General features: G+C 37.8%; 4 protein-coding genes across 5 annotated transcripts in view; 1 reads left to right on the top strand and 3 right to left on the bottom strand.

The window, feature by feature from the left end:
- Positions 1 to 1449: 1449 nt before the first annotated feature.
- LOC148087620 (uncharacterized) lies at positions 1450 to 3208 on the top strand. Its single transcript, XM_087790067.1, has 2 exons — positions 1450 to 1686; positions 1817 to 3208. The coding sequence occupies exons 1-2, from the start codon at positions 1512 to 1514 to the stop codon at positions 2563 to 2565; spliced, it is 924 nt and encodes a 307-aa protein (XP_087646193.1). The 5' UTR covers positions 1450 to 1511; the 3' UTR covers positions 2566 to 3208.
- A 2132-nt stretch (positions 3209 to 5340) lies between these two features.
- LOC148087603 (uncharacterized) overlaps positions 5341 to 13881 on the bottom strand; it is a 99420-nt gene continuing 90879 nt past the window's right edge. Inside the window, exons 1-2 of one of the 2 annotated variants that reach the window (XM_087790018.1) lie at positions 7226 to 7448; positions 5341 to 6471 (exon numbers count right to left, since the gene is read on the bottom strand). In XM_087790018.1, the coding sequence (XP_087646144.1) occupies positions 5672 to 6471; positions 7226 to 7400 (975 nt within the window). In that variant the 5' untranslated portion in view covers positions 7401 to 7448 and the 3' untranslated portion in view covers positions 5341 to 5671. Of the gene's footprint in view, positions 6472 to 7225; positions 7449 to 13881 lie in introns of those variants that run through there. The other variant, XM_087790008.1, reaches the window with a different exon arrangement.
- Positions 7957 to 9867, bottom strand: LOC148087619 (uncharacterized). The gene is made up of 2 exons (XM_087790079.1): positions 9652 to 9867; positions 7957 to 9027 (listed from the first exon to the last, which is right to left on the bottom strand). Exons 1-2 carry the CDS (start codon positions 9824 to 9826, stop codon positions 8303 to 8305), a joined length of 900 nt encoding a protein of 299 aa, XP_087646205.1. The 5' UTR covers positions 9827 to 9867; the 3' UTR covers positions 7957 to 8302.
- On the bottom strand, positions 10655 to 13799 carry LOC148087618 (uncharacterized). Its single transcript, XM_087789765.1, has 2 exons — positions 13522 to 13799; positions 10655 to 13136 (listed from the first exon to the last, which is right to left on the bottom strand). The coding sequence occupies exons 1-2, from the start codon at positions 13754 to 13756 to the stop codon at positions 11899 to 11901; spliced, it is 1473 nt and encodes a 490-aa protein (XP_087645891.1). The 5' UTR covers positions 13757 to 13799; the 3' UTR covers positions 10655 to 11898.

The raw sequence follows: 13881 nt of genomic DNA, 5'->3' as shown, positions 1-13881 counted from the left end.
TTTAAAAGTGCATTTACCTTTGAAAAGCAAAACCTCACACAGAAAGACGTCCGCTAGTGAACAGAGTTCCTGGGAGTCTCTGGAATCTTTTAGGTAAGTTACATGTATTGTATATCCATAGTAGAATCTTGAATTTATTGTGTCAGTTCACATGCTTTGTTTGAAGCACAATAAGGACAATATACTGACTGGTCGAAATAATCAAAATTGGGGTTTTTTGCTCTAATATATCGATCTAAATTCTAACGTATTATATGTAAATATGAATGCTTGATCCTAGTTATCGTTGTAGAAGCCAGTTCACACTGCTGTTTTTGTGTCTCATGTAGAGGTCAGTCTCTTATGTTGTTTTCGCTGAGCTTCAACTCAAAACATATCTTGAATCGCGGTACAGTGTATTTTAAAACTAGGTCCTGTAAAGAAAAAAATGTTATATGGTTATATTGCTTAATAGGAAACCAAGTAGCTATTTTGTGTTAAGCTGTGTAATTTTTTTATAAGTGAAAATATATACCACATGAATATAATCAACGTTTCTATTTGTTCAGGCTTTTCCTTGATTTTCTGGAACTCCTTTTGTGTTATCAGTTTTATATTGATCTTTAAAATATATACTTTATTGAATATTGTTTTGATTGTCTAAGCGCTCTGTGACCCTGGTCTGGAAAAGCGCTATACGAATAAAAATTACTTACTTACTTACTTACTTTGTATCTGAGACTATGCTCAAGTGTACAAATACTATGGTGGTCAGCTAAAGATAGCACAATCATGATATACTTGGATTTAGTTGTGTAATGGCTTACTTAAAAATAAAGATGCTCAGGACACTCTAAAATCACTCTAAAAATGTAATGAGCGTTCCTGTAAACAACTCTGCAAAAGGTTGTTAAGGTTAAGCTATACTAATAATTTAAATTGCAGCTTTGACAATGCTTCGTAATGAGCAGCCCTTTATTTAACTGAAAATGGAAAAAGTAAAACTGATTTTTCTTGTCTGTAAGCATCATGAAAACTCAACAAAGTAAAATAAAATAAAAAGATTATTATTTATTAAACATAGGTCCACTTTTTTTTTACATTACTTTTACTTCTTCATCTATCCTTACATTACGCCAATAAATCAAACCGATAAATAAATGAACATTTATCATTCTCCAACTTGAGTGGATATGAATTGATCGATATAAATGACACAACTCGACTTGATTCATTTATTATTATTTAATATACCTACAAATTTAACATATGCATAGTCATCTGAAATTCACGAAGTGTGTACCAATTAAACAGATAAAAGCTATATAAAAGCTTTATAAATATATGTATTTTTGGAGTGTTGTTTGTAAAAAGTATAATTTCTAATATATTGCTAAAACAAGAACGGAACTATTTATCTAGTCTTCATCTCCGACGGATGAATAATAGTGTGACCCCCTTTAACGGAAACGTAACCCTCTCTAACAACAGTAGCGTGTGGTTGTTAAATCCGGTGATAAACAAAAGCAAACATGTCTTCGCTAAAGAATATTCGGAAGTTCGTCAACGATCGTCTCGCCGCCGCCGCGCAAGAAATCTTCGGAGTGTTTCAACAAACCGTGTCCGAGTTGGAGGAAGAGTTGGACCGTCAGCGCAAACTGGTGGAAGTCCTGAGGAATCCACCTCTGGTTCGTCTGCAGATGGAAGGTTTGTAACTTGTGTTTGTTTATTTAAAAAAAAAAAAACTATCAAATAGTTGATTGTTGTTTTTCAGACTACAGTTTTGCGCACTATAAGTTCCATGCATGACATTTATCATGTTTTTTTCCTCATAAAGATGTCCAGCAAACAAATCCAGACGATTTTCTTGGGCATAAGGGACCTAATCTGGACCACGAGGAACAAGACTGTCAACAGAATGAAGATGAAATGCTGCAAAATACGTCTTTGGTCCAGGTCAAGGTAGAAGATGATGCTGAGAGAGAGGAGGAGACTCTAACCAACAGCTCGACTCAACGCATCAAATCAGAAGCTGGTCCATCAATGTACTCGGATGCACTTCTCAACTCTCTCCACCAGAGGTCACTCTCTCATCAACAGGACACTAGCAACAATGGATTCTGGGGGGAAACTGTTGAAACACAGCCTGATTTAGACTCTATTGAGCAAGAGTTCAGTCAGGTGACCAATGATTACGAATCGGCGAGCTACTCGGGATATTTGTCAAATTCTCATCAAAAATCCTGCAGTGAAGAAACGTTTACATGTTCAGTTTGTGGGAAATGTTTCTCTGTGAAACGAAGTCTGAAAGCTCACATGATCATTCACACCGGCGACAAACCCTTCAGTTGCTCGCACTGCGGTAAATGTTTTAACCAGAGGCATAATTTGAAGGTACACATGAGGATTCACTCGGGAGAAAAACCGTACCACTGCTCTCAGTGTGGCAAACGATTTGTACAGAGAATCTCTATGGACAGGCACATGAGGATTCACTCGGGAGAGAAACCGTACCGCTGCCTTCAGTGTGGCAACTGCTTTCTGTGGCGTTATCAACTGGAGCGGCACATGACGAGTCACTTTTGAGAGAAACCTGTCGGAGCAGCAAATATTTGACATCAAAAAGAAAACTTCAGTTCAAATGAGAATTCACCCAGAACAGAAAACCCTGAAAAATGTTGGATCCATTGCAAATAGTTATCAGGGGAGAAACCTTTCTTTTTTTAAAGGTGTGGAAGAACTTCTGCAACATCAAATGAAAATGCGACTTTAATCTAAATGATAATATTTTTCTGTCGGGACTCTCAGAGACTCAAAAATCTTCTATCTTTTCCAAGTTTACTGGGTTTTTGACACATAATGTGGGGTTGATATCCTCCCCGTCACGCTACATTTTCCGCGTACACTACAGTTTCTTTGCATTTGATCAAAACGGACCAAGCAGAGTACAGAAGCTCACCGCCACTGCATTTGCTTTTCCGGAAGCCAGGAAGGTTGTTCACTTTGACCCAGAAACAATAAAATATGCACATTTTTTCAATTTTAAATTTGACATTAACTTAAAAATATATAATATATATTATATTAAAAATAAAACAGTCACAGCTTTCATAGCTATAATAAATAATAATCATTTTAAGATGGCATAGAAATGTTTTAAATCATTTAATAAATTATGTTTTTTTGGGTTTGTTGAGTTACATGTTATTTAAACTGCAGTACCTCAATTGTCCAGCAAATATTCTCTTTTTCTGTTAACTTCAAAGCTGCATTGAAATATTTGGTATTTTCAGAGAATAAATATTTTTGGAGGATTGTGTTTAAATGGAATATTTTTATTTCCCATTACAAGAAATGTTGGAACCATCTCCCTCTGCTTGTCCATAATCTCTGAAAGTTTGTCAACAATTCTTTGGTTGTGCAGCGAAGGACAGTTTGAACTAATTGAGTCTAAGTTGGAGGAGTTTAACATCCTGAGGGATTTATCTCTGGCTCATCTGCAGGTCATATGGATTTACAGTTAGACTATAATTGTATATATAGAGTATAACAATTATTTATTGATCAAACAAAATGAATATGTAAAAAAAAAGAATAGGTTAAAAAAGTCAGAAGCAGCCAAGAAAGAGGTGATTGTGAAAAACACCACTGTCAAGTTGTTTTTTGGTTCTCTTCAGTTCGTGCCTCAACTTGAAAAACGCTAACTGTGTAACTGTCACTAACTGTGACCTTTTATTAGTCAACAGAGATGTAGAGGTTGAAAACATTTGGAAAGTAAACAAAGCTCTGTGTCAAAGTCAACATAAATAACACATTTTGTATAAATCAAAGACAGATTACAAACATAATTCTTATCATTGATACAAATTAAAATGCGTCTTTTTTAAGAACAAGACAAAAATCTATACCGGTGGTGTCTTCAGTATAAACAGATCTGAAGTGCCTTGTGGGGTCTTAACTTTGTTGCTCCACTTGTTGCTCCACTTGCTGGCTGATTTCCCACGTCTGTTTCAGGTGAGGCCTGACCTGAACCGGAGCTGTGATGTCACTTCCTGTTGTTGTTTTTTTTGTTCGTTTTTTAACTCTTCTTTCTGGACTCAACAACCACAGACCAGTTTTAATATTTCCTGTTGTTCCCTCCACATTTGACATCTTAGTTATACAAGACAATTAACCTGTTGTGTCCCTTCAGATGTCAAACAGCTTCGAATGACAAAATGATGGACATCTACTGAGTAAAGAGGAGATTTGGGGGAAACTTCTTCCATCCATGTAGAAAACAAAGATGCACCTTCATCCATCAGACATAAAAGCAGAAGCTGGTTGAGACGACTGCGGATCACCAGAACCAAGCATCTGCTCAGATCCATGTTTGTTGGCGATGCCAGCTCAACAACCTTTCATCCGTTTAGTTTGTGGGAAATATTTCTCTGTGATTGCTGTACTTAGGTCTCATATGATCATTCATTTAGAGGAAAATGCCAACGGCTGTGATCATAGTGGAGACATCTTTCTGTGCAACTTAAATGTCACCAGATCAGTGGGAGACCTGTGAGATGCCCTCGGCGTTTATAACAAAGTATCACCTTAAGGCTGATAAAAGCATAATCTCACATGCACGACAGGAAGACTGAACTGAATCAGCAGAGAAAGTTGGAACAATTGGACGGAGGCAGAGAGAATGCCCAGAACAGAGGCGCTGGGTCGTTAACAGTTTAAGCCAGGGGTGGGCAAACTTGGTCCTCAAGGGCCGCAGTTTGTGCAGGTTTTTGTTCCAACTAATCAAGAGGACACCTTTTGACCAATCAGGAGTCTTAGGAGTGTAATCAGTTGATTGTCAGTCTGGTGTTGCTTGTTTAAGCTGAAACCTCATTGGTTAAACTGTACATGCTCAATCGGTTTGCCCACCCCTGGTCTATGCCCATCTATTGGATTTGGGCCTAGGTAAGGGAATCTCCCCAGGAGAGACTCTCTGCCGTTTCACACTGTTATGAACCATTATAATAAAAAACGTTTGGAGGTAATAGACAGCTGATCGTCCTCAACAATTGATTTCCGTCTTCAAGAAGATAGAAAAGTGCTCAACTTATGGCATGTGCAATTGTCGTAGCGTTAAGTTGTGAGAATTGTTCTTCATTCTGATACTCTTGGAAGCCCAGATGTTCCTCCACGTGACAAACGCTCCCCTTGCGTTGCTCATTCTAGCTGCTGTGTCTGTTGCCCTTCCTGTTGGTTCTTAGGTGTACAAAAGAATCAAACTCCTTGATGGGCTCTTTGACTGTCACTGGGGTGTTGGTAGTGTCGTTGATCTTCATCAGCCACTGACTTCAGAAAACATAAAAAGATTCAAGTAAAAAGACCCTGCTTTCATCATCATTTATTAAAACATATAAATACATGTAAATTAAGTTAATTGAAAAAAAAACAAGCTTCAATTCATCATACCCAGTATGAGACAAAACCTGTCACATACAAAAAAGACAATAATAGTAAATTCCTATTCTTCTACCCAAAAAGAAACAAACATTTTTTAAAGGTTCTTCTCCTCATGTGATGCATCATGGGCCATAACTGTGTAAAACTTCAGAGCCATTAAAATGGTTTGTTTCATCATGTCTAGTATATTAATGATTACAACATTTGTCATTGAAACCAGCAATGTGGTTTTAGTATGTGCAACATGTGAAAGTTTCTATTTATGTTGAATTCTCATGTGTTTGTTCAAGTTTGATTTATAAATAAAATCTTTATTACAAATACAGCAGTGAAAAGGTTTTTCTCCAATGTGAATTTTCATGTGCTCATTGAGATGTCCATTTCTTTTGAAACATTTGCCACAGAGAGAGCAGCTGAAGGGTCTCTCTGTGTGAATAAACATGTGTTTCCTCAGCTTCATGATGGTTTGAAAACAATTACCACAGTGAGAGCAGATGAAGGATTTTTCATCAGTGTGAGTTGTCAGGTGACGTTGCAGTGCAGCTTTCTTTTCAAAACATTTGCCACAAGACGAACAGGTCAATGATCCAGAGCAGGATTTCAAGTGTTGAGTAAATCTAGTCTTCATTTTTCTCCTAAATCCGGAACATATCAGTGATTTGTGTTCAGCATCATCGTTCTTGTCACTCACTTGAACTTTTGGATTTTCTTCAGGGTTTGAACTCAACTTAGTGTCATTGGTTACGCCCCAGTCTTCACTGTCATCAGTGTCAGATTCAGAAGAGAGTGACATCTGGTGGTCAGGTTGATGAAGTGTATGTAGTTCTTGTTCTGATCCTCCACAGTTGACTTCAGCTTCTGTTTTTATGTGTTGAATCAAGCTGCTGGTTGAAGACTCTTTCTCTCTCTGATCTTTATCTTCAATCTTCACAAGAAAAACATCAACCTGCTTCTCTTTATTCTTTTGGGAAGGTTCTGCTTCTTCTCGGTACTGACTGGGTCTACACTCCTGCTCAGAAGAATCTTCTTGTTCAGTCGCTTGCAGCTGCTGGACGTCTAGACAAAACATATTCATTGACATAATTAATTTTTTCAGACTTGTCAGACAGACAAACAAACCTAATACTTTGACAGAGCCTCATCCTGATCACTTCACTTGTGACAGACAGTTTGATGGTATTTCCTCAAGACCGATCTATAATGTTCATCCATGAAAATGAGGTTATTTAAGTATACTTCACACGCCTGTGAAGAAGCTGCAGCCGGAACCTCACACACAGATATACTTTAGACTAGTTTATTTGATCTAATCATTTTTGTGGTTATACTATGTAATTGTATTTAAGTGGGTTTCTATAATTTACATTTATTTGCAAACCCTTGTTTATTTTTGAAGCAGGGATGACTATTGCTGTGCTTAAATTTGAGTTGTTTACAAACACTTGCATGTTTTTTTGTTTTTTTTAATACAAAAATAATGTTATTTTAGCTTGTTTTAGTTTTTTTTTTTTTTAATTGTGTTGCAATGCACGGTGCAACAATACCACGATTATAATGATAACCGTAATCATTTTGTACGCAAAAACTGTCACATTGAATTTCCTTCACTAACTTTATTCTTCAAGAGTGTTAATTTGATTCAGTTTATTAGTTATCATCTTACTGTCTTATATCACCTTATTGTTGTGAGAGAATGGGTTACCCATCGTTTAAATACGTCACACGATGATCAACTGTGCAGAAGCTTTATAACCAAAAGCCTTGTTTGCTGCTCAAGTTCCACATAAGATCATCGTTATGATGTACGAACCCGTAGTTTTCAGAAGAACCACGGGTTGGTTCCGAAACACGTCCAGAAGTTCTCGCTGTCGGTCCAACTCGTTCTCCAACTCGGACACAGTTTGTTGAAACACTCCGAAGATTTCTTCAGCAGCAGCGGCCAGACGATCGTTGACGAACTGTTTGAGATTTAAGACTGAAAACATTCTGTTTTGTTTACAAAACAAAACGAAAGATAGCCTTGAACGCGGAGATCCAAACGTTTCCTTCTATTGGTGTTACACTTTTTTAAATCCGGCGGAGCCCATTAAAAGGACGAAGGTTCCGGATAGAGGAAGATCTACTAATATCAACTATTATACCAGCTTGATGGTCCAGGTCAGAGTCTAGCTAAAAGGAAACTACGTACTAGTAATAAAGCCACAACAAGCACACCTGCCTGAACAACTCACAAAACATCCAAAGACACAAATTAATAGAGGTGAATCTGTTCTAAGACAGACTTTTATGGCATTTTTTTAAAAAAATATTAAGATTTTAATTGGCCACAACATTGTAATGTGTTTAGAAGTTTAAGATGAAACTAATATTGACGTGTATAAGATCAACACTAAAGTTAATCACTTTGTTTTTCTAAACGATGTTAAGAGCTATTTAATGGCTGCTGGGAAGATTCCCTGATTTCACAAAACACAAAAAAAACATAAGTGACCAGATCATGTGTTTATCGAAATGTATTTAAAAGGAAACAAATTGAAGTACTTGAAAGACTCGAGCGATGTATGGCACAATAGTAACTTCTTTAACTTCTGCACAACATGCAATAAACCATGAAAGCAGTTAACTGAAGAAGAAGATAAGAAAAGTCCAAAGCGTTGTCATGTTTCACTGTTTCAATGCTGGTCGAGATTCTTAAGAATAGCCAATAGAAAGATGTTTATTAACAGGTGCATCTCCACGAGTGATCCGTCGGTCCCTCCTTTATACAATTGTAGATAAAAGGGCTTGACTCCAGTATGAATGGTTAATTCAGGTCAACAATGATAAAAGCATCTGCCAAATGCTACAACTAGGTAGAACCGTCTTAGTCACATGATAACAAATGTTTCTACATATTGTGACTTTTCATGTGTGTATGCAGGTTGGATTTATTTCTAAAGTCTTTACGGCACACAGAGCAGCTAAAAGGTTTTTCTCCCGTGTGAATTCTCATGTGCTCCTTCAGGTTCCATCTTGTCGTGAAAGAATTGCCACAGGACGGGCAGCTAAAGGGTTTGTCATAAGCGTGAATTTTCATGTGAATCTGAAGAGTTTGTTTCTTCTCGAAACATTCTCCACAAGTCGAACAGGTAAATAATCCATAGCAGGATTTTAAGTGCTGAATGTGTCCGATCTTTGAAGGACATTTTTTCCCACATACAGGACAGATCAGAGTTTTATCAGCATCATCCTTCTTTTTACTCAAATTCATTTTAAGGTTCTCCTCAGTCTTTGAACATGGCTGGGTATTGCTGATTTCGCCCCAGTCTTCACTGTCATCAGTGTCAGATTCACAAGACAGCGACATCTGCTGGTCAGAGTATTGAAGCGTATGTAGTTCTCTTCCTCCCAAGTCGTCTTTATCCGCCTCTGTTTTAATGTGTTGAATCAAGTTGCTGGTTGAAGACTCTTCCTCTCTCTGATCTTCATCTTCACTCTTCACTTGGACAAGAACAACATCCACCTGCTTCTCATCTTCTTTGAATGAAGGTTCTGGTTCTTCAAGGTCCAGATTGAGGCTACACTCCTGCTCAGGGAAATCTTCTTGTTGAGGCACCTGTGGCAGCTGGATGTCTGCAGACATATAACAGATTCATTGTTTTACACAATTTATATGATACAATATGTTAAAGACATGTTACTTTGTTTCAGACTTGCGCTTGATGGAGTCTACTGACTCCTTTAAGAAACATCTTAAGATGTTTTTATTTGTTCAGGCTTTTCCTTGATTTTCTGGAACTCCTGCTGTGTTATCAGTTTTATCTTGATCTTTAAAATATATACTTTATTGAATATTGTTTTGATTGTTTAAGCGCTTTGTGACCCTGGTCTGGAAAAGCGCTATATAAATAAAAATTACTTACTTACTTACAAACAGAATACTTCGACGGAGCCTGTACCTTTAAGTTCTATCAAATGTGACTCAAACTAAATAAAGAAAAGGGTTTTTGTTAAACCACACATTAACAAGCCTTGGCTCAAGTTTCACATCCACATATTAGCATCGGTGCAGCGTCTCTTACTGATCATATTTCTCGGCGAAGCTCGAAGAGTTAATTTCTTTTTTGATGCGTCGGTTTATGGACATTTAAAAAAAAAAAATAGTAGCATTTTTGACTCGTTTTTAATCTTGAACAATACAGTTATCTCTTTAGAAATAACTTGTGCGTTTGCTCAAACCTGTTATGATATACGAACCTAAAGTCTTTGGGAGAATCACGTGTTGGTTTCGAAACACGTCCAGAAGTTCGCGCTGACGGTTCAACTCGTTCTCCAACTCGGACACAGTTTGTTGAAACACTCCGAAGATTTCTTCAGCAGCAGCGGCCAGACGATCGTTGACGAACTGTTTGAGATTTTGAACTGAAGACATTATTTTATGTTTTAGAACCCACACTGACGTGGGCCTGAGATTCTTTGTTCATGGAGAGCAAAATGCTTCCTTTCACTGGCGTCACACCGTTTAACATCCGACGGAACTAGAGGACGATGGTTCCGGTGTGTCGCGTCAAGGAAAGATTGTTCCGCAAGAGGAGGCCAGAAATCACATTAAATTAATGTTTTAAATTAAAACGGAGAACATGAAATTCCTTAGAAAAATATGCAAACATTATTTATGAAAAAAAAAACGTGAACTGCTCCTAATGTGAAATACATGTTGATGATATTGCATTCAAGGATATAACTTGTATATATCATTTTTGTTCTGTTCTCTGGGTAAGGTAGATAATAATATAATTACAATGTCATAACGCTTATAAAGTTACAATAATCATTACACACCCCCAGGTAGATCAGTGATATCTTTGAAATAAAACTTTAAAAATTAAAATTAATTGTTCAAGGCAATGAGTATGGAAGGACAGAGTGATAAAAGTTCCAGGGATGAGGCAGATGATGGTCTTTTTTTTAGTATCTATTACATAACAAGAAGTAAAAAGAAAAGAAAAGTAGGCAAAATCAAGCGGTTTTAATCTGTTTAAAGATGTTTCTCTCAATAATACTTAATGTTAATTAAATGACTTTAAAAATGCAAAAATTAAAAGTACATGAGGTTAATGCTTAGTAAAGAAGACAGTATAATAAAATGTTTATTTAATACTAGAGTTTATCTTAATACCATTGAAATGGTTTAATTCTGACAAACAAGGTTGTTAAGATTGCACAGTTATTATGCAACTTAAACATTACTCAAGGATTTGTGTGCAATAATTATAATACATTTTATTTAAAAGCGCTTTTCAGGAGACTCAAGTAAAATCCAAGGTGGTGGAGGATTTAAAAAAAAAAAAAAAATTGTTAAAAGCAGGTGAGAGGGTTTATGAGAGGTATGCATTGCGGAACAGGTGGGTTTTCAGTTGAGATTTTAAGAGGTGGAGAGAGTCACCGTTGTGGGGATCAGGTTGGAGAGGGAGTTTGGGAGTAGAGCGACTGAAGGCTCTACCCACGGTTCTGAGGCCGGCAGAAGGCACAGAGAGGTGGATGGAGGAGGAGGAATGGAGAGAGCGAGTCGGGGCGTTGATAGAGCTGCGGTCGGACAGGTAGGGGGGGGGCGAGGTTGTGGATGGACTTGAAGGTGTACAGGAGAAGTTTGAGTGGGATTCTTTGGTTGATGGGTTGGAGGATGGGGAGGGATGTGGGGGGTTTAGCGATGATGCGGCCAGCAGAGTTTTAAACAAGTTGGAGTTTGTGGAGGGACTTTTGAGGGAGACCGAAGAGGAGTGAGTTAGAATAGTCAAGGAGGGAGGTGAAGAGGATGACGGTGGTGTGGGGGGTGAGAGAGGGGTGGAGTCTGTTGCAGAGCTGAAAATATATAACACCCAGACTCTTGAGCCGGGGGGAGAGGGAAACGGAGTAGCTGTCGATAGTGAGGGAGACATTTTCAACTTTGGAGAGTTGGATTTGGCGCCAATGAGGAGGATTTCTGTTTTATCTGAGTTTAATTTGAGGAAGTTTGAGGTGAACCATGATTTAATTTCCTGGACACATGAAGTGAGGCGGGGGAGATACTAAGAAAGTATCAAAGTGAAGTAAATGTATAAATGTTAAACTTCTTGATTTTGTACCGACAGTAAAATAACAAAACAAATTACAGGTTATCAAATAACAAATTCCTTGCTGATATTAGACAGATAAACCTTGATATCAATACAGAACAATTGCAAAACGAAGTAGATCCACTTGACCAAAAATCACAAGATGACTGAAAAAGACTTTAATCAAATTGAATATTCTGTAAATTGAAAATGCACAGGGAGGAGAAAAAAGGTTTTTTCTCTAGTGTAAATTAACTGGATTTCACCCAACGTCTTTATTTAAAAGAAAGTTACCACACTGGGAAAAACTAAAATATTTCTTACCGATATGAATTGTCATGTGATTATTACAGTGACTTTTGAGCATATGTGATTTGCCACACACAGAACAGATTAAAGTTGTTTTTGTTTACATATTGTGAATTTCCATATGTTTGTTCAGTTTTGCACCTTGTGCAAAACCTTTAAGACAAACAGAGCAGTTAAAAGGTTTTTCTCTAGTGTGAATGATCATGTGGTTCTTTAGGTTTCCCTTCTGTGTAAAACTTTTACCACAGTAAGAGCAGTCAAATGGTTTTTCACCTGTGTGAATTTTCATGTGTTGCTTCAAGCCTAACCTCAGTGTAAATGATTTACAACACAGAGTACAACTAAAAGGTTTTTCTCCTGTGTGAATTTTCATGTGATTTTCCAGGTACAGGTTCCTTGTAAAGCATTTACCACATTTAGAGCAGGTAAAAGGTTTTTCACCTGTGTGTAGTTTCACATGTTCCTTCAGGTGCCCGTTGGTTCTAAAACATTTACAACAATAAGAGCAGACGTACGGTTTTTCACCGTTGTGAATTTTTATGTGTTCTCTCAGGTGTCCGCTGTGTCTAAAACATTTACCACAGTGAGAACAGGAGAGAGGTTTTTCTCCGGTGTGAATTCTAATGTGTTCCTTCAGGTGCCTGTTGTTTCTAAAACATTTACCACACTGAGAGCAGATGAAGGGTTTTTCTCCAGTGTGAATTCTCATGTGTTCCCTTAGGTTCCCATATTGTGTACAACATTTACCACAGTAAGAGCAGATGAAAGGTTTTTCACCAGTGTGAATTTTCATATGAAGCTCCAGATTACGTTTTTTTTCAAAACATTTTCCACAAAACTTACAAGTCAATGTTCCACAGCAAAATTTCAAATGTTGAGTCAGTCCAGCCTTCGAAGTACATCTTTTCCCACATCTGGAACAGATCAGCGATTTGTCATCAGCATCCTCTTGCTTCTCACTCCCACAAACCTTTAGATTCTCCTCAGAGTTTGAACAGTGTTGAGTTTCACTGGTGTCTCGCCAGTCTTCGCTGTCATCAGTGTCAGATTCAGAAGAGAGTGATATTTGGTGCTTAACTTGTTGAAGTGTTTGTAGTTCTTGCTCTGATCCTTCACTGGTGTCTTCATTAGCTTCTGTTTTCATGTGTTGAAACAAGCTGCTGGTTGAAGCCTCTTCCTCTTTCTGATCTTCTTGATCGCTCTTAAATTGGACGAGAAAAACATTTTCCTGCTTCTCATCTTTATTGTGTTGAGGTTCTGGTTCTTCTCGGTCCAGACTGGGTTTACAGTCCTGCTCAGGTGAATCTTCTTGTTCAGTCACTTGTGGCTGCAGGGCCTCTGAAAAATCACATGTCTTGTTAACAGAAGTCCAGAGATTTATTTTGGGTGTGTCTTGAATGCAGGTGCTACTCAAACCTTGACCCTGTTATCTCAGGGTCAAGGTGACCCAGTGAGGTGGTTCACCTTTACCCAGGTATCTTAGAATGGGAGCCTTCAACATTTGAAACATTTGAGTAAGTCAGGACAGTTGGAGTTTACATTAGTTTCCCTTAAATATAAAGAGTCCAGAGTTTTAAATGTAAAAAGAGTCAAAAAATTGATAAACATGATAGAGTTCAACACTAATCAGCAAAGTAATGTATACGTTTTATTGTTAAACTAGAGGGTCTTGACTTGAACCAGTAAGTAAAGAACTAAACAAACTTCGCTATTGTGTACGAACCTATAGTTTTCAGACGAACCACGGGTTGGTTTCGATGCACGTCCAGAAGTTCGCGCTGACGGTTCAACTCGTTCTCCAACTCGGACACAGTTAGTTGAAACACTCCGAAGATTTCTTCAGCAGCAGCGGCCAGACGATCGTTGACGAACTGTTTGAGTGTTTGGACTAAAGACATTATTTTCTGTTTAAAATCTACCCCGGAGATAGACTGAGATTCTCTGTTCGAGGAGTACATGTTGTTTTCTTCCAGCGGTGTCACACTTAATTACACCCGACGCAGTCCACGGAAGAGGACGATCGTTCCTGTGTAACGTTATCTGAGTAAAGGAGAGTTTGTTCCAGCAGAAGTCGTCAGATGTT

Source organism: Callionymus lyra, chromosome 1 (assembly GCF_982586985.1).
Source record: "Callionymus lyra chromosome 1, fCalLyr1.hap1.1, whole genome shotgun sequence".
NCBI lineage: Eukaryota > Metazoa > Chordata > Actinopteri > Syngnathiformes > Callionymidae > Callionymus > Callionymus lyra.
This window is presented reverse-complemented; position numbering and strand designations above follow the sequence as displayed.

Coding starts and splice junctions, on each gene's coding strand:
- LOC148087620 (XM_087790067.1), top strand. CDS start 1,512: ATGTCTTCGCTAAAGAATATTCGGAAGTTCGTCAACGATCGTCTCGCC. Junction 1,687..1,816: donor GGTTCGTCTGCAGATGGAAG/GTTTGTAACTTG, acceptor TTCCTCATAAAG/ATGTCCAGCAAACAAATCCA.
- LOC148087619 (XM_087790079.1), bottom strand. CDS start 9,826: ATGTCTTCAGTTCAAAATCTCAAACAGTTCGTCAACGATCGTCTGGCC. Junction 9,028..9,651: donor GATTCTCCCAAAGACTTTAG/GTTCGTATATCA, acceptor ATATGTCTGCAG/ACATCCAGCTGCCACAGGTG.
- LOC148087618 (XM_087789765.1), bottom strand. CDS start 13,756: ATGTACTCCTCGAACAGAGAATCTCAGTCTATCTCCGGGGTAGATTTT. Junction 13,137..13,521: donor GGTTCGTCTGAAAACTATAG/GTTCGTACACAA, acceptor GTGATTTTTCAG/AGGCCCTGCAGCCACAAGTG.